At 39.1% G+C, this 18206-nt stretch overlaps 1 protein-coding gene across 2 annotated transcripts in view; it reads left to right on the plus strand.

The window, feature by feature from the left end:
• Positions 1-18206, plus strand: part of LOC134534248 (protein RRP5 homolog) — a 42828-nt gene that overhangs the window by 7758 nt on the left and 16864 nt on the right. For both annotated transcript variants that reach the window (XM_063372534.1, XM_063372535.1), the window contains exons 6-18: positions 1340-1591; positions 2312-2535; positions 3904-4132; positions 4663-4911; positions 7530-7824; positions 7929-8098; positions 8830-8985; positions 9789-9917; positions 11808-12012; positions 13198-13314; positions 14399-14606; positions 15572-16331; positions 17563-17760. In XM_063372534.1, the coding sequence (XP_063228604.1) occupies positions 1340-1591; positions 2312-2535; positions 3904-4132; positions 4663-4911; positions 7530-7824; positions 7929-8098; positions 8830-8985; positions 9789-9917; positions 11808-12012; positions 13198-13314; positions 14399-14606; positions 15572-16331; positions 17563-17760 (3192 nt within the window). The remainder of the gene's footprint in view (positions 1-1339; positions 1592-2311; positions 2536-3903; positions 4133-4662; positions 4912-7529; positions 7825-7928; positions 8099-8829; positions 8986-9788; positions 9918-11807; positions 12013-13197; positions 13315-14398; positions 14607-15571; positions 16332-17562; positions 17761-18206) is intronic.

Raw genomic sequence — 18206 nt, forward strand, 5'->3', positions numbered from 1 at the left:
CCCTGGTGCTTTCATTATGTCAGGGGTAAAATAAAAAAAAAATAAAAAAAAAATGTTTTGTGAATTGCGTGAGTATATCGTACCAATATGTATTAGAAAAGTTTATATAGTGTATATTGATATTTGCTAACTCTCTATCATGGTCAGATGATGTCAAAGCAAACTGTAATTTTAGGAGGACAAAGTTGGCTTCCAAAAAGGTTTGAACTTCTAAGCTCTGACCTCTGCTATGTCAGTACATACTGAGAGAGGTGTGTAAATATTAAAAAAAAAATAATAATAATTGCTGATACTAGCCTCAATAACTGTCATGTTTATTGAAGAATGTTAACATAAATTGTTATAATACCCTGTGATGATTTTTTTTTTCCCCCTTTTAATCCACTAAATGTTTTAACAGTGTTGCCAGCCAGGTTCAATAAGTTTTTCAAGGTACTTAGTAATATAGACTTATTTATAGTGACATTTCCTTTAAAGGGTAAAAAATTATGTGTGTGTGTAAACAGGTAATGCTGGAAAAAGTAAAGCATTTTTCAGCCGGGTAACTTAGCATTATCCAGAATTTTAGGGTAAAGTCCGACTAATCTCTGAAATAAATTTGAATCTGGCTATTATTTGTGTACATCTTAAGTTTACCCAATGCTGGCTAGGTAATGTTATAGCATAAGTGTTATGCCATTTTTGGGTAAGTCAGGTTAGGTTAGTTAGTTAAAGTATCAATGAAACTAAAGTAATAAATAATTTTTTTTTCTAACGTTACCCAGTCAGCATTGGGTAGACCTAGGTGTATCCGGGCAAATGTCGAATTCAATTTTATTTCAGTTATCATTCGAATTCGAACTTTACCCAACAAACTTGGATAATGCTAAGTTAACCCAGGTAAACCTAGTTTTACTTCTTCTAGCATTAGCCATAACTAGAGACCGGAAAAATCCGCGAATTCAATTCGCGATAGGCTAATATGCAAATAGTTATACCCCAGTGCTGCCTCTGCTATTGGCTCACAACTCACCTGGATGACTCCGGGCCAGTGAGAAACACCCAACCAAAGCTTTATTGAATTACAGGCTGCTCTTTTGGGACACCTCACAAGACAGCAGCCAATGAGTGGGTGGCATTTGACAGAGTGTACGTTAGAACTATGGAGTTCATCCTGCAGGTCATTGAACCCGCAAATTTTTCCGGTCCCTACCCATAACATGTGTATAGGTCCAGTGCTAAAATTTTTTAAAATTGATAGTGCAGGCAGTTTTGTTAAGTGGGGATTCTCCGTGGATGAGCCCGTGAGGCTCCACCGGGTGGCTGTACCGGCGCAAGGAGAGGGGGTGTGTGTGTCCAGGTGCTGCGCGAGGGGCTGGAGGTGAGGGTGACGGACGGCGTGACGGGTCACGTGCACCGGGACCACCTGCTGGACCCAGCGGCCGGCCTGGACGGCTACGACGAGGGGCAGGAGTACCCCGCCACGCTGCTGTACGTGGTGCCCACCGTGGGCATGCCCTACCTGTCGCTGCTGCCCGGCGCGTGCCCCTCGCGGCCGGCCGAGCTGCCCCTCGAGCTGCTGCCCGTCGGGACCACGGTGGACGGCTGCGCGGTGAGGACCCTCCTCCGTCCAGCTGTCGTTCTGTGCTGTTCGGGAAGTGCAGATGAGTGAGTGAGTGAGTTGAGTGAGTGAAAGAGTGAGTTGAGTGAGTGAGTGAGTGAGTTGAGTGAGTGAGTGAAAGAGTGAGTGAGTGAGTCAGTCACACATCGGTGTGTGCATGCGTGGGTGGATGGATGTGTGTGTGTGTGTATGTATATTTTAATTCGATAAGAATTATAAAATAACCATGCATATGCTGTATTTATATTGAGCATTCATTAAAGCATGGAGTGCGCCTTCTTTTTATTTATTTAAAAAAAAAAAACTCTGTTCAAGAAAAACATATACACAACATAAAAAAAATTAAACATTTTTTTTTAATGAGAAAATCTTAGGCTACCAGTGTTTCTAAGCTTTGCAACAAATGTGAAGCTTCACATCGGACATGAGGCTTTGCATCAGAAGCGAAGTTTCAAATAACACGAATAGCAAATTTCCTGGCAAAGTATAGTCTAATATTAAAAAGACCTTCGATTGATTCGCTTAGTTGGAGATTAGCACGGGCCTATTAAAAATAAGGTTTTTTTTTTTTTTTCGTCTTGCAGCTTTGCAAAGAGGCTTAGACAGGTCCTCTCACATTGCAGTGGGTGCAAGCTCCACGCCGGTGAGTTCAGGAGTTAACAGTTGAATGACGCTCCGATGGTTGAAGCTCAGTCGAAGCGTGACTCGCAGGTGATCAGCGCGGACGGGCGAGGGATCGTGCTGCGGCTCGGGGACAAAGCGCGCGGTCTCCGAGGATACGTGTCTCGCCAGCGCGCTCTGGGAGCAGACGACACGGACCCAGCGCGGACATGGGCGAGGGAGCTGGGCTCGAAGTTCGCCGTCGGCACGCTCCACCGCTGTCGCGTCCTCGACTACGACTACATGGACCAGGTGTACATTTGCTCCACAGAAAGGTACACGTTCAGTCGCCCGTTTCTATAAACTACCTACAGTAGAGTCCCGCTAATCCGAACTAATTGGGATCGAACCCTGTTCGGATTAGGCGGAATTTTCTTATATAATGCCATTTATGGTCTTTATGAGGTGTGGGCTATTTAACATCTGATGTGTCAAATATTAAAGATCAGACACAAAACACACCTTTATTATTTAGCGTATTTAGCATAATATAAATAATTAAATATTTAAGTACTATGTACGTAATCATATTTTTTTTCTTTTTAGTTGAAGGAGAAATAGATTAATCATAATTTTCTTATGTACATAATAATAAACGTATGACATTACTTGAAAAAGAACTTGTTTTTCTTTGCTTTTCAAGGTTCATAATTGTTATAAAAATATTTCTTTTTTCGTCCTAGCCCTGTTTGGATTAGCGGGGTTCGAATTAGCAGGACTCTACTGTACTTACTTTTTTAAAAAAAAATTAATTTTCAGTATTAATTTAACTTGCCTTTTAACTTATGCTGTTTTCTAGGCTTGTGTGAAAATTTGCATTGGAAATATCAATTCAAAGCTGATAATTAATTTTTTTGTATTCAATTTTATTTCTATAACATACACTTACAAAAAAATAAATCTTTGTATGTGTTGTAAGTTTAGTGAAGCTGTAGCATATCACCATGTTTGCAGGCTACAACCACAGTAAATAATTCATATAAATTTGTAAACATAATTCTTTTTCAGTTGTGTTTTTGTATTTATAATCTTTTTACATGAAAACATCTGTTTCAGTGGCACAAATCCATGTACATGTATTTTTTTTAAATATGATTTTTTAACTATTATAAAATTGTTTGAAAAAATTTTTTTCCCACTTTTGCTTTACATTTTTTAGGATATTTGAATTTGTTTTGAATCTGAAATCTGGTATTCACACAGGCCTATATTCTATTTTTTTTAATCAGTCTTATCTTTGCTCATAACTAAATTCACAAAAGAAACACTAAAAAAACCCATTCAAAGTTTCCACCATAGGATTACTTTTAATGTTAATTAAAAATTTTTATACTGTATTAAATTTTATTTTTTCATTTTAATATTTCAATGTATTTTAACTGTTATAGTTCTAGTTCTTATTCTGAACTGCTTTCAGTGACTACTGATTTGAATATTACACATATGTACAAATCTTAATTATACCTAATATTTAATATATATGGAACTGCATTCCCTAAAGTGACTTAATATTTATCAATACTCACTGCTGAAGGGGAAAAACGATCAGAACTACCTAGTTAAGAATAATTATCGTTCTTCAATTCGGAAGTGATCCCGATAGCAGAATTAACTACAAAATGTGTGTTTTCCGAATCTTTCAGTAATGTATTGGAAGCGCAGTTTATCCACCCGTCCAGCGTGGCGGCCGGCCAGCACGTGTGGTGTGAGGTGGCCAGTCTCGGGCCTACGTTTGTGACTGTTTCCGTGCTCGGCGAAGAGGACAGCGATTACAGAGCGTTCACGGCGATCGTGCCGGTACACCACTTGTCCGATGATCCCCTCGGCCAACCAGAAGACACGTATCGCGTGGGCTCGCGCTGGAAAGCAAGGGTAAGAAAAGGGTGGCAGATGAAAAAGTGAGACGTCAGATTTATGTTTAAAACATATATATATATTTTTTTTTGGGGTGAATAAGTAAGCTTGCACTCACTGTTTAGGGGAGAAATTGAGAATAAAGTTGGGTATTCTTGTTACTATGCAAGCACTAATTTGGTGTATTATGTGGTATGAACTCTCTACTGCTTATTGGGTACTTGAGAAAGAACCAAACTTTCTAATTATAGCACCTAATTTTTATCGCATAATTCATTTAGATAAACAGACGGTGCATTAACAAACATGTTCTAATTTGGGAAATCTCATAGTATCCCTTAAGCATATTAGTACAGTTCCATTGTATGTATCAAGTATGACTCATGCAGTGTCATTCATTAGTTAATTAACATGTAAAGGTGTCTGCTGAGTAGAATACGTATTTAGATATTTGTGCATTACTGAAGGTTGGAAGTATTTACTCTTTAATTGCTTTCAGGTTTATAAATAGCCCTCCAAATATAGAGACAATTTTTTTTTTGTTTCAGGTTCTCTCAGTTGAAGACCTGAATGTGAAACTAACCCTGAAGCCTTCTCTCGTCTCCTCGGAGCTTCCAGTGTTGGCTTCGTACGAAGACGCACAACCGGGAGAGTGTTACGACGGCACTGTTATTAGAATCCTCGAGAATGGCCTGCTGATAAAGTTTTATGGGGACGTTGCTGGTTTCATTCCACGATCGCGGATCACCAGAGATGACGACACCGAACTGGGGAAAATGTTTCACGTTGGGCAGATGGTAAGTTTGCTGGGTTTTGATGTCTGCCATACAGAATGTAGTTAAATGTGATATACTGTAATGTAGTTAGTATAATGAGTTTTGTTTCACAGGAAATAAAAAAAACTTTAAATCAGCTTAGACAGCAGCTTGGTACAGTAGAACCCTGTTATAATGTTCCTGCATATAATGTTTTCCTGCTTATAATGTCATATTTTTAAAGTCCCAATATTTCCCCCTTAAGGACAATGTATTTATTTCCTGAATATAACGTTCATAAATAGTGTAATTTCCTGCTTATAATGTGTGCTTTCTAACATTCAATAAAAAGGGAAAAAATGTTTTAAAACCAAATTATTCCAACACTTACGATAAAAAGTTTTCATTATGTATGTTTATGTTTACAATCACTGCCATACAATACATGAAGTTTGTTAAAATACAATTTTATGCAATATACTGAAGGTACACAATGTTCTTAGTTACGTGTCAGTTGGCACCCTTAGTCAACTCTTCTCTTCCTTGCCATTCCAGTGGGTATTCAGATGCACGTACATAATCCAATATTTAAGTTGCCAACCATTGAGCGAGGGCATAACTAAAAGTGTTTTCTATTGCTTACAAATATTTTTTTTTTTCATTCATACGTAGGAATCCCAAAATTAAACATTTTCAGGTGGCGAAGGAGTAGACGTTCTCACTCTTAATGTTGTCATCATGAATCGTGAGACAATTTTACAAAAAATGTGGCAGTGTATCTTTAAAGACAAACAAAATTTAACCAGGGAACAAGACAAAGTTGAAAAATTGTTGGCTTGTTTCAGAAAATTCATGTATCAAGTATACTATCTTTGGTTTTAACATTAAAGTTGTTTACATAGCTTGGTGAGTCCATTGGTACAAAGCTCGAACATTGCTAAATTGTGATTTCCTGCTTATAACGTTTTCCTGCTTATAACGTTTTCCTGCTTATAATGTTTTTTTTCTTGTGCTCCCTTGAAAAACATTATAACAGGGTTCTACTGTATTCATTTATGCTTACAAAAAATTTCTTTGATTCTTTTTTCTACTCAGATATATGCTGTGTAAATCAATTTTTAAGTTATTGTATTGTGAATGTTTTTGTCAGGTACTTAATGGTTATGTCATGATTCACAGGTTTCAGATATTTGACTCCCTATCGCTGAATCGTGCCATTATAGTTTCCTTTGTCCAATTTACACCTTTCTGTTTTTGTTGCAGCACTGTGTGATGTTTCCTTCTTTCTCTCAACATTTACATATATCGTAAGCTTTGTCTGGTGCTTCGATTTTTAGTTGACTGTTATGTGCCTGTAACGATTTTTACGAGTTAATTATTGTGTATAGTTGAATTTTAAAAGAAAATTAATCTTCAAACTAAAATTTAGAGAAGTGGTGGACTTTAAGCAACGTTTACAAACAGAAATTTAAGCGATGATTTGGATTGGGAAAAGAAAATTAAACATTGTATATTTAGGTTTTTATTTAATTGTTTTAATACTTGGTTTTTAAGTCAGTTAATTGAAGAGTTCGTTAAAACAAGTCATAAATACATATATTATACATGCAACACTCATGTCAAGTTTGTTGTGTAAGAAATGCTCACAAAAACATGTTTGCAAACCGGAATTAAACATGGACTATTTGGAAACACAATTACTGCCATTTTGTGTGTGTGTGAGCCTATAATGGGAAGGATATATATTACTGTATCCCACTAAGGATAAATGAATCATTCCAAAATAATATTTCTGTAACCTTATGTAAGTAGGTTGCTATATTTTTTTTTTATTTTTGACGTGACGTCTAATAAATTGATGAACGCCGGCTGCACGCACGAAAAAGTGTCCCGTAATGCACATTGTCCCATTATGCTGTGTCCCATTACACTCATTGTACGCTTGCGCCGAATCTATCTCTCTTCCACTCGATTGGAACTACCATCGATTTTACTTTTTCGAGGCACATTAAACTTGAAACACTCCCATTCATTTCCTACTTTTCCTATCATCGTCCTATCCTTAACAGAATAACACAGATTGGAAGAAGTTAAATAGCAAACATGTATAAAAGTTATAGTTAAAATAATCTCTTCGTTAAAGTAATAAACCTATTTGAATTAATGAGTGCAAATAAAAGTAAATTTATCAATTAAATTGTAGATTTCATTTCATTCCTTCTTTGTATCCATACAAAATAGTGATAATTCAATAAAAATGATTCAATTTTATTCATAAAAGTATGCAATTTCATCAATGTTGTGTTTTGACGTCACGTTAAACTATCGTCCGTAAACCGACTTCACAGACAACCAATTTTTTTATTTTTATCTTGGAAGTGAGGGGTCCGGAACTCATGAACCTCTGTCCTGGCTGTGTCCCTGAAGGTGGACAGAATAGGCTTCTCCTTTTCATCCTCTCTGCGGCCCACACACCCGCTAGCGATAGGCCTATACGCACATTGTTTTAACCATCAACTTGTTTGCATGTACATAAGCACTACAATATTGATCTACTGCTAAGCTATGATGTGACTATGGAGTTGTTTCTCATGTAATTGTATTTTTTTTTTTTAATTTAGAGACTAATTTTCTGAGTATTGGTGGGTGTTTTGCTGCAGGTCAGGTGTTACGTTTTGTACGTGAAACTGGAACAAGAGGGTTTGTTCCTGACTTTGGAACCACCGTCATCGGAAACAGAGGTGCAGGATTTGTCACAGCCACCTTGTGAAGAGGAGGAGGAAGAATATGAAGGTGATGAAGAATATGATGAAGAGTTCGAAGAAGAAGTGGAGGATGCCCCGGGGATCGAAGCCGAGGAAAGCTGCAACTTGTTGCGCGTCGGCCAGCCGTACAGGATGCGCGTCACCGAAGTGAAGGAAGACCGTTTGCTGGTGTCGGGGAAGTTCGAGGATGGTACGTCGTCGCAGCATCGCCGGTGCCTCTGTTGATTTGAAAGTATTCAAACTGTCGCCTGAGAACGTGACGTTGTATCGCTCGTGTCCCGTGAATGTTGCCAGGCTCTGCGTGGTCGGGCGAGATCCCAGCCCAGCACTTGACGGATTGCTCCTCGCTGGCGGATTCGCTGCTGGGAATGTTTTCTGCTGGCAAAAGGTTGAACGCGTTTTGCTGGAGTGCGAAAGAACCCATTATTTTTACTAAACGTTCTTCAGCCATTGCGTTTTTCAAGGTTGGTTTTGGCATCATAAATACCTCTAGAAATAAATTTTTTTATAGTTTTATATTTTTAATCAATTTTTTTTTAAATCAGAAGATTTATGTTCTCCAGTTTATATTTGAATATATTCTGTTTTGTAATACTTATTCCACCAAAATAGTACAGTGTGTCCATAAAAGAATGACCCAGTTATAAATTTTATTCGTATCAGTTGTAAGCATTGTAGAGTGATGGTTCAAGGATCATGGTCATAATTAAAGATTAACTCAAACAGTTCGAGATAAGCCCATGCATGTGTAGGTACTTGTTTGTTGTTTTTTCGCTTGCAGCGCCACCTATGCAAAATGGTGATCCTGAGCATAAAGCATTTTGTGTTCTGCAATTTGCTAAGAGCGAATCTGTGATTTCAGTTCAACTTGTGTTTCGTTTATATTTTAATTGTAATCCTCCATGTAGCAAAAACATCATCTGATGGTAGGGGCAATTTGAGATGCTAGATCTCTTTTTCGCTGGCCTCCATATTCACCTGACATAATGCCCTGCAATTTTTTTTTCCTTTTGGGGCTTTATAAAAGATTGTTTCTACGTTCTGCCGCTTCATAATGGTTTTCCAGAGTTGAGACACAGAATTGAAGATGCTATTGCTTTCATTACTCTGGAAATGTTAACAAGAGTTGAAATATAGTTTTGTTGTATCTCTACTGATTGTCGTCTTAAGTGTTGTTATGAGTGGGGCGTTGCAGGATGCCCGGAACGCGGGCGTCATCAGAAGGGGCTTGACAGCAGCGAAGGCAGGGCAGTTGCTCCCGTGCTCTGTTGTGTCCGTGGACTCGGCGGGCAAGATGCTGCTGCAAGTGCCTGTCGCCGACGCCTCGGAGCCGCTGCGAGCCCCTCTGCAGGTGCGTGGCCAGTGGAGCCGTAACGAGCATGCCGTTTGCCGTCTCCTGGCCGGCCGGCGCAGCCGGTTCATTTATCAAAACTGGGAGAGTGGGAGAGAGAGAGAGAGAGAGGGAGGGAGGAGAGAGAGGAAGGGGAGAGAGAGAGAGGAAGGAGGGAGAGAGGAGAGGAGAGAGAGAGAAAATTAATTTTTTTTGCATAATTTGTGACTAGACTAGTACCAGCGTTTATTTTACGGAGTTTGCTTTCATCCTTGCTATGTGATTTTTTAACAATCAGAACATAAATCATCAAAGTGGAATTTTTTTGTAATCTCGCCGTGTTTCACTTTCCATGAACTGAAGCACCTCTCTATCAGACCTTTTTAAGTCTCCCTTACCTTCGCTGTTCTCGTCTCGCGGTCACAGCTGACCTCTCGACGAGAGCACCGCAGCGCGCCAGGTTTCCGTCATCTCCGCCTCCCCGAAAAGCCCTTTTTTTTTGGGCCTGGCTGCTGTATTTGAAACTTCGGGTCCACGGCAGTGTGGACAATCCTCGTTCCTTCCCCCTTTTCACAACGGAGACTGGCCCCGCGACAAAGCGTTGTCCCAAGGTTTTTGCACTGACGTTTCTGTTGTGCTGACGCCTGTGTTGACGCTGACGTTGCAGTGAAGCCTGCGCGCCTGTGTGCTGTGTGTGTGTCGTACACCATTCTTTAAAAGCCTTTTTATCTCAGGGGGAAAGTGAGACCTATATACGGTAATTGAGATTCTGTGTCGTGTTTGGAACTTGTGTGGCTGTAGGAGGCAATGTTCTGTTCTTCCAGGACCTGGGGGCTGTGAAGAATTCCATGATCCAACCTCACAAGGGTCTCATTGGCTGTGTTAAATTATCCCATCGGAAGAAACGCCAGCTGAGTGTAAAATTGTCGGATGTTTGCACCAACGTTTCTGAGGTAACAGACTAACTCACGTCATTAGCAGTTTTTTTCTTTTTAATTCAAAGAATATTACGACTACAGTAGTTGACAATAGTGTGTGAAGTTGACAATTGTTGCTGTTCTATATATTTGAAGTTAGTGATTATACACGTAATCATTTTTGTTATTGTGCTTTGCTGACCAGTCGCTGGTGGGAAGTAGTTGGTGATGATAATGATGATGATCACCTACTTCCTCCTTAGATAGTAGATACATATACTCCACTGACACAAGGGTGCTGCGTAATTATATTTTCGGAGTGTGCGACGAGTCACAATCGTTCTTTGCTCACACGGTAAACAATTAAAAAAATATTTTAATTGCACGTTAGGTTTAATGTACTGTCTCTGATTGTTAATTTTTTTTTAAACTGTTGATACATAATAGTTGTATTTAAATAAGAGAATTTAAATTAATTTTGGAACTAATTCTTCACCAATTGGAAATTATATATCCTCTGCACGATTCCACGAAGTAACCGAAAGAAAACACTCCCTCACTCCTGCTGATTGCCCCTCACAGTGCTGTGCCTTGAGGAAACAATGTCCCTAGAGACCTGATTGTCCGCTGGGTACTGAGCAAACGGGAACTACGTCCCAGGGGACCACCAAGCCACACTGGGCCTGCACCTTACATCTGGGGCCTAGTGTCTAGTTATAAAGTTTGAAAATGAAAAATAACCAAGGTTTAAATTAATACATTAAATGCGGCATGGCCCCGGACCCCATTGTCCACTTCTGTGGACTGTTATTTTGTGAGCCTCCGAACTGTGCGCCCTATTGGCACAGCACTCGAACGACTGATGAGGCTACGCAACTGTCTTCTCCCATGCAGGCATACTTAAATATGATATTTTGTTAACATCATTTAACCTTTTTTTCCTTAAAATATGCAATGTTTTGCACAAATGTGCAAAAACATCTTATAATGTTCACTTCAAACATTTTTATTTATTGAAATCTTACACATTGAGGCATAAATAAATTGAGTCGGCTGTTTAGTATAGGTATATATATGTGTGTGTAAATTTTTGTTTGTTTGTTTGACTTTTATGCGTTCATAAACCATTCATCCGATTGCAATGAAACTTTGCACACTTGAACATTGAAACATGAGGAAGATCACTCTCTAAGTGAGCTTTCTGTAAAGCCAATCCTTAAAACAGACTTTAATTATTCTTGATGATACTACGCCATTTCATTGTTAATGCATCGTTCATCCAATATCTGTGAAATTTTGCACATTTGGACTATGAAACACGAGGAAGGTTAGGTATGTCTAAATGAGATAACGTACAGTAGGTGGCCAGTGAGTCATATCCACGGAGGTATTAGTCTATGGAGTGTTTGTCGGTTTTTAAGTTGAAGTTAACTGGTTAGCAATTGGATAGCAAAACAAATCGTAGCTGTATAAAGGCTAATCTGTACTTATAAAACTAGATATATAGATAGAGAGGTAGAGATAGAGTGATACTTTGTAAGTATAAGTGTACCTATTTCAAACAAATTACAAAAAAACTCGAATGAGGCATTGCAATGCATGCCGGGCATTAGCTAGTATGTTTTAAACCATTTAAAATTATTTTGTGAACTTTAAATGACAAAAATATATATGAAAGTGAAATAAAACCTAACTACCATATATTGAAAACAAAATAACTGATACGAAATACCATCTTTACGGACCTGTTCTACGGAGTATTTCACTCGTGTCACAAAGGGCATAGCACGTACGGAACACATGCCAAATGTCGGCTGACCAAGTGATGGTATTATGGTCGGGACTGTGGCGCATCATTGTAGTTGCGTACATGGGTCAAGGAGTTCCCGGTCTTATAGTAACATTGTCTGATCAACGTGTTCGCAGAGTGCTTTGGAAGTTCTAATCTCATACCTTCATAACCTCGATTTCATCCTGCGTCGTCGGAAGACCGGTGGCTCTGCTCTGACCGGCTTTGCACCGGGAGAGGAAGTCAGTGGCACCGTGAAGAAAGTCTCGGACGCTGAAGTCGTCCTGAAGCTGAAACGTTCAGGTGCAACCTGCTCAGTGCCGCCGTCCCACCAGCCCAAAGGTGAGCGTTGTTTCCAGTGAAGCTGACAGTTGTTGGCTCTGAGCCATGCTTCGTCTATATCTTGTCAGTTAGCAATATACATGCAGCATGTTGAATACCTTGTTAAATTGCAGTTAGAAAATTTGACACACACTTATCAATAACAATTTTTGAATAATTTTTTTTATATGCATATCATTTTCCTAAGGAAAAACGGTTTTAACTTGTCAGTTACACAATTCATAAACCTTCTTAATATCCTTAAAAAGTCCATAATTTGTTGTTAATTGAATAAGAGCCCATAAAAGCCGTTAAATTTCTCTAATAATCCTTAAAAACTCCTTAGTAAAGATTGATAGTCTGCAAATAATGGATAAACGTGGGTATTTTTGTGTTCATTTGTTTCCTGCTTGGCAGCAAACGAAACATGTGCATTAATCTACAATTTGCAAATTTCAGGCCATGCAATTAGATGTATATGTTAAAAGGTTTGAATTTGTTTTTCATACTTAGCACTTCACATTTAAACTAGATGTGTTTTACTGTCTTATTTTGAACTATCAAAGTAAATGCTTGGGTTACATATGTGTTCCAGAAATAATTCTGGACAATATGGGCTTATCTACTATGAGGATTGAACTACATATAAAAAAATAATAATTTTTTAAGGTATTTTGTGATATTACAAATAGATTTCTATCCCTTGTTAGTGGTAAAAGTGTCATTAAAAACTCCTTATTTTTTAATTCCACAAGAGGGTGTGAAACACAAGTTAGGTAGTCAAGGTCACTGTTACCATCACAATCGCTGTCACAGTCACTGAGTGTTCACTGTCGTGATGTCACTGCTTCAATAAGTTATTCACCACTTAGTAAAGATGACAATGCTGTTCTGGGTAACAGTCTTAAGATTTCTGTAAAAATATAAAAACAAAAACTGTAATTGCTTCAATACTCAGTAATAAAACATGGCTGCAGTGGTGAAGCTTATTATTTATAAAAATTCAATTTAATTGTTCCTTAAAAATCTTGAATTTCACCATAATAATAAATTTGAACTTGCAAACAATCCTACATCATGTTTAAATATCCTTGTTTAGTTTTATTTGTATTAGTAAGTATTTTTTGTTTCTTTGTTTATAATGTGTGAATTTTTAACATGAACGTTTTTGTTGTGGTACTGAAACTGCCCTCCACTCTCTTACAGAGAGCTTGAAGACGGGAAGCAAGGTGAAGGCGACTGTGCTATTCACGGACCCAGTCACGGGGAAAGTCGACGTTACAATGAATCCTTTCTTCACGAAGAGGATAGCATCAAAACAAGGCACGGAACGTTTATTTGACCTTGGCCACTAGGTCGTATCACTGCACTGCCACCGTATTTAGTTCGCTCTCGGTTTATCGTTACCATCAGTTTTCGTTACAAAACAGGGTTTCCTAGCAGGTTACATTTCACATTTCAAAGGTACTTTCTGTAATATAATGTTACTTTTTGTTTTTTTTTTGTCTTTCTATATAGCAGCTTTTTATCACTGTACTGTATAGTATTTTTTCTTGTGCCTGGGTGTAATATACAAAATATTTTATTTTCCCCTCGGTACACCACTACCCCCTATATAACCCAAAATGGGTGTATCGATGGTCAAACAATGATCGGTCAAATCACAATTTTCTTGTATCCAAATCTTGAATTTGAATCCCATAGAGTCAGTATGTTAATTGTACTCCTTGAATTCGAATCTAGTCCTCAAGACTCAAAAAATAAAATAATTTATAAGTAATAAAAAATATTAACTATGGTTTCGAAACGTTCAACCCTTTAAAATGATTGTTTCACAAACTTAAGTTTCCAGAATCAATACATATTGTAATTTTATTTGTATATTACATATTAAAAAGCACACTTAGGAGGTTTAATTTTTAATTTGCTACATATCCTCTGATTATTTTTCTTTGAATCTTTTTCTTCAAATTTTAAGGAATTGATGGTGGTATTTGATGATTAGATTGGCCCATTTATAGTATTAAATTTGGACGGTCTCCGGGTAAAAGGTAACAAGTCGAGAATTCACTTTTTGCAGGAGAAACAAAAAACTCTTAGATAAAAATTGAATTAAAATACTTAAATTTTTCTTGCATTATTCTTTTATTTACCAACATATTTACCAACATAGTTGCCAATGATTAAAAATGCATTACATATTCTAAGTATACTTAAAGAGTTTAAGTGTCTTGTTCTCTAAAAATCACCAAAATGTGACTTGTTACCTTTTACCTGGAGACGTCCACTTTTTTTTTTTTGTCAAACCATATTGATGTTCGATAATCCGGCACGAGAGGCCCCGTGTGTGTGGAAGCGGAGACTGCACTGTGACGAGCGGAGCTCTGAGGATCGGGTGTCTGGACAGGTGGCAAGCTGCCGGACAGTGCGCAAGTGGGCTCGGAGCTCGCCGCGCGGGTGGTCCTGGCGAGAGAGGAGTTTGTGCTGGTGCTCCTGCCCGGGGCTCGCGGCCGGGGCCGGCTGGCGTACGTCCCCTCGCGCCGCCACATGAACCAGCTGTCGCCTGACGCCAGCCTCTGCTGCGTGGGGGACAGGAGGCGCGTTGTCGTCAGGCGGTGAGTAGGGCCGCTGGCTCGTCGTCGTCAGGGGTGTAGCCAGGAGGGGGGGGGGGTTAGGGGTTCAAACCCACCCCCCCCTCCCCCCCTTAGCACCAAATATTTAATTAATTTCCTATTCATCACTCAAAAAAAAATTCATATTAAAATTAATAAAAATTTTACCATTACAATATTTAAATTTAAGAACCGAAAACTGCTAAAATAGCACTATTTTACACCTTAAAATCCAAATTTTTCCCAGGGGAGGACTCCCGGACCCCCCGCTTTAATACGAGGGTGGGAGGGGGGGGGGCATGCTTCTTAACACCCCCTCCCCTCCCTTCCCCCATACACAAATCCTGGCTACGCCACTGGTCGTCGTACCCTACCACGGCGGTGATCCGGGTTCGAGTCCTGGCGGGGTCCACGCGGGATGCTTGCTTGCACGGCTCTCGCCCCGCATCGTCTCTCTGGTGGCCCCGGTGTCCACGAGAGGATAGGGCCTAGTTGTTAATTCATCTGTACATTCGTTACCTTGGACGAAAACCGATTCTAGTCCTCTGTGTACAGCCCCATCACTGACTTACCATTTCCTTACAGAATTGTCGATACACGTTCAAAAACATTTTGTAATTAAAAGTATGTGTACGTTTATTAAAATTAAATAAATTAAATATACCATATTTTCCTGAATATAATGCTATGAGTTTTTACAAAACTGTTGAATCTAAAATTAGGGGTCTCATAATAATAGCAAACTTTTTTTTTGCCATTGGGAACAGCTCTGCCTCTTAAAGGTGTCACTTATGCCACTTTAGCCCGGGGCTTCTTGAATCTCTGCATACACACACACACACACTCATGCCTTATTCACGAGTATCTAATGTCTAGAGTATGTTTTGTGTATGCAATAGTCATACTGACTGATTTTACTGTATTTGTTTGTGAAACGGATAAAGCACATGGATTTTTTTTTTTTGCAGTGTTATCAACAACAAGTTGGTTGGTGTATTCAAAGAATTGTGCAAAGAAAATGGCAGTGAAGCAAGTACAAAGTGCAGGAAAAGGCAGAACCTTGAAGCAGATGAACAGTCCGATACACACAAGGCAGAGAAACTCATGAATGGCAGTAAGGGTAGTAGTGACCTCGGAATAAACAAGGCGATAAAGGCGAAGCCAGGAAAAGATGGCGATGAACAGCTTACGCCAGAAATTCCGTACCGTAGCCCCAGGGAGAGTAAATCAATTATTTGCCCCAACAAACAGCTTTCGTTGGGCACCAAACATGTCAATGGGTTTAGCGTCAACGAAGAAAATGAAGAGGAGTTACTTCATGCAATTGAAGATGGTGTAGAAACCAAATACAAATTAAAAATGGAAAATGTGTCGTTTCAAGACCACAATGAAAGTGGTGAGTTTGGCGAGGCTGAAACTGTTTCTGAAAACGGTAAAGCAAATTCAGTGAAGCTTTCAAGCAGCTTGAACAAAGGAGATAAGTCAGTCAAATCTGAGCGTTCTGCATCGAAGAGGAAGAGGAAACGGAAGTCCAGCGTGAAAGAAGACCAGAGTGACTCCAAAGGCAGCGGGGTAGGAGTCGTGAGGTGTGAGCAGAGTCCCGGTGAAGAGCCTTCTGCGTTGGAAGTGGGCTTCGTGTGGAATCCCACCCCCGGCCAGCTGCCCGCGGTGTCGGGCCAGAAGGCGGCGGAGTCAGACAGCTCCAGCGACGACGAAGCAGAGAGACAGGTACCGCTCCAGTTTACTGTTGTGTCGTGGGTTGTAACAATTTTGTAAAGGTGGAATATTGTCCGCCATTTGCAGGGAAAATTTAGCTTTTTTTGAGCAAGTGTTAGGTAGGTATTGTTTCGGTTTTAGTCTGTACGATCATGTGAACCAGATACATTTGGTACGCTGCTACAGAAAACGTATCAGACAGCGTGGTCGTTCACAGCACTCCAGGACCTTCCAGGAAAGAGCCTGCCCCCGCCTCCCTGCGTCTGATCCTTTCCCCCTGCTACCCCCGCCCCAAGCTGTGTATCGGAGCCTCGCACCCTCGGTGTTTCTGTTACAGATGTGTTTCCTGAGTCTGTGTTTATAGATGCAGTATCAGCCTCACTTACTACTAAATAGTTAAACGGAGTCAAAACAGCTGCTTGACTGTTATGGTGATTACCTGGAAATTTATGCTACTTTGAATATTGCATCCCCTTATATCTTGATCTTTAAATAAATAATTCTAAATTTTAAAAATGTAGCTGGACTTAAAGATCTTTGAATCCGCTTGAAACCGCTATCATAAAAATTGTGGAAATCACGTGGAGATTTATTTTGCATGTCGGCAGCGGCCCATTCTTTGTTTACATTGTAGGTGAGTCGTGTCTTTATTTTTTATTACATGTAAGTACTTATTTGTTTATACTTTAGACTTTCATGCATTGAAAATTAGTTTAATCAATATTGTATATTGACAAATTTAAATTTTTTTTGGGAAAAAATTTTTTTTAATTTTTATCTCACTAATAGGCCGCACCCTAATTTTTGGGATCATAATTTTGGAAAAAAGGTGCGGCCTATATCTGCATAAATACACGTAAATTGGACGAATTCTGTGTTAAGAAATTATGTGAAAATTTATGTTCATATTTTTTTAATGTCTTGTAAACAATTTAGGGTATCTATACTATGCATTTTTGTTAAAAAAATCCTTTAGATTTTTATCGTAATAAATGCTAAGTCTGCTTATTTAAGGATTTTGTTTTGCAAATTAGCCATATTACCCGATTATCCGACTTTTCGATTGTCCGGATTGCCTTTAGTTTAGTCCGGATAAACGATTTGTAACTTAACCCTTAATTTTACATTTAAATAAATATATTAATACTAATAGATTTTTTTTATTTCATATTAATTTTCTTATAGTATATAACGAAGTTGAATTTTTGTTAACATAAAACTAATAAAAAAAAACTGTGTTTAGGTGACCAAGAAGAAACGGTTAAGTGCGGCAGAGAAGAAACAGTTGGCGAGACAAGAAGAAGCTCGTATACGGGACATAGAGATGAAGCTGATGAGCGACTCCGCGAATCCACAAACAGCTGATGATTTTGATAGGCTGGTTCTAGCATCCCCCAACAACTCTGCGCTGTGGATCCAGTACATGGCCTTCCACTTGCAGGTAACAGGGCATTCAGGCTGGCTTGCACGGTCGTGACTTCAGGCAAAGGAAAGAGTTTCCCCGGTTGATTTGACTGCAGAGCTTTTGCTGAGATTTTACTCCTTAGTATTCAGTGTTGTGTGTATGTGTTACAAAATGTTTTATCTATGGAAAGTATTTATTTTTGACATTTTTAAAAATTTAATGTCCAAAAAATTAGTAAATTAGCAACGGTAGGTAACTGGTGGATGGGGCAACCCAGCCTTAGATTTTAGGTGGGGCGTTTTGACGGGCGAAGGGGGAAGCATATGACCGGAATGTTATGGGTAGTTAGATAGGGAGTTAGAAATTTCGAAAAGATATAACCCCTTAGGCTATTTCAATGCAATGCTGCCATCTGGGAAGGTCAATTACTTATGTCTCCGATTATTTTTAGGTATAACCCCTACCACTTCTCCCATATGACA

Source organism: Bacillus rossius, chromosome 7, assembly GCF_032445375.1.
Source record: "Bacillus rossius redtenbacheri isolate Brsri chromosome 7, Brsri_v3, whole genome shotgun sequence".
NCBI lineage: Eukaryota > Metazoa > Arthropoda > Insecta > Phasmatodea > Bacillidae > Bacillus > Bacillus rossius.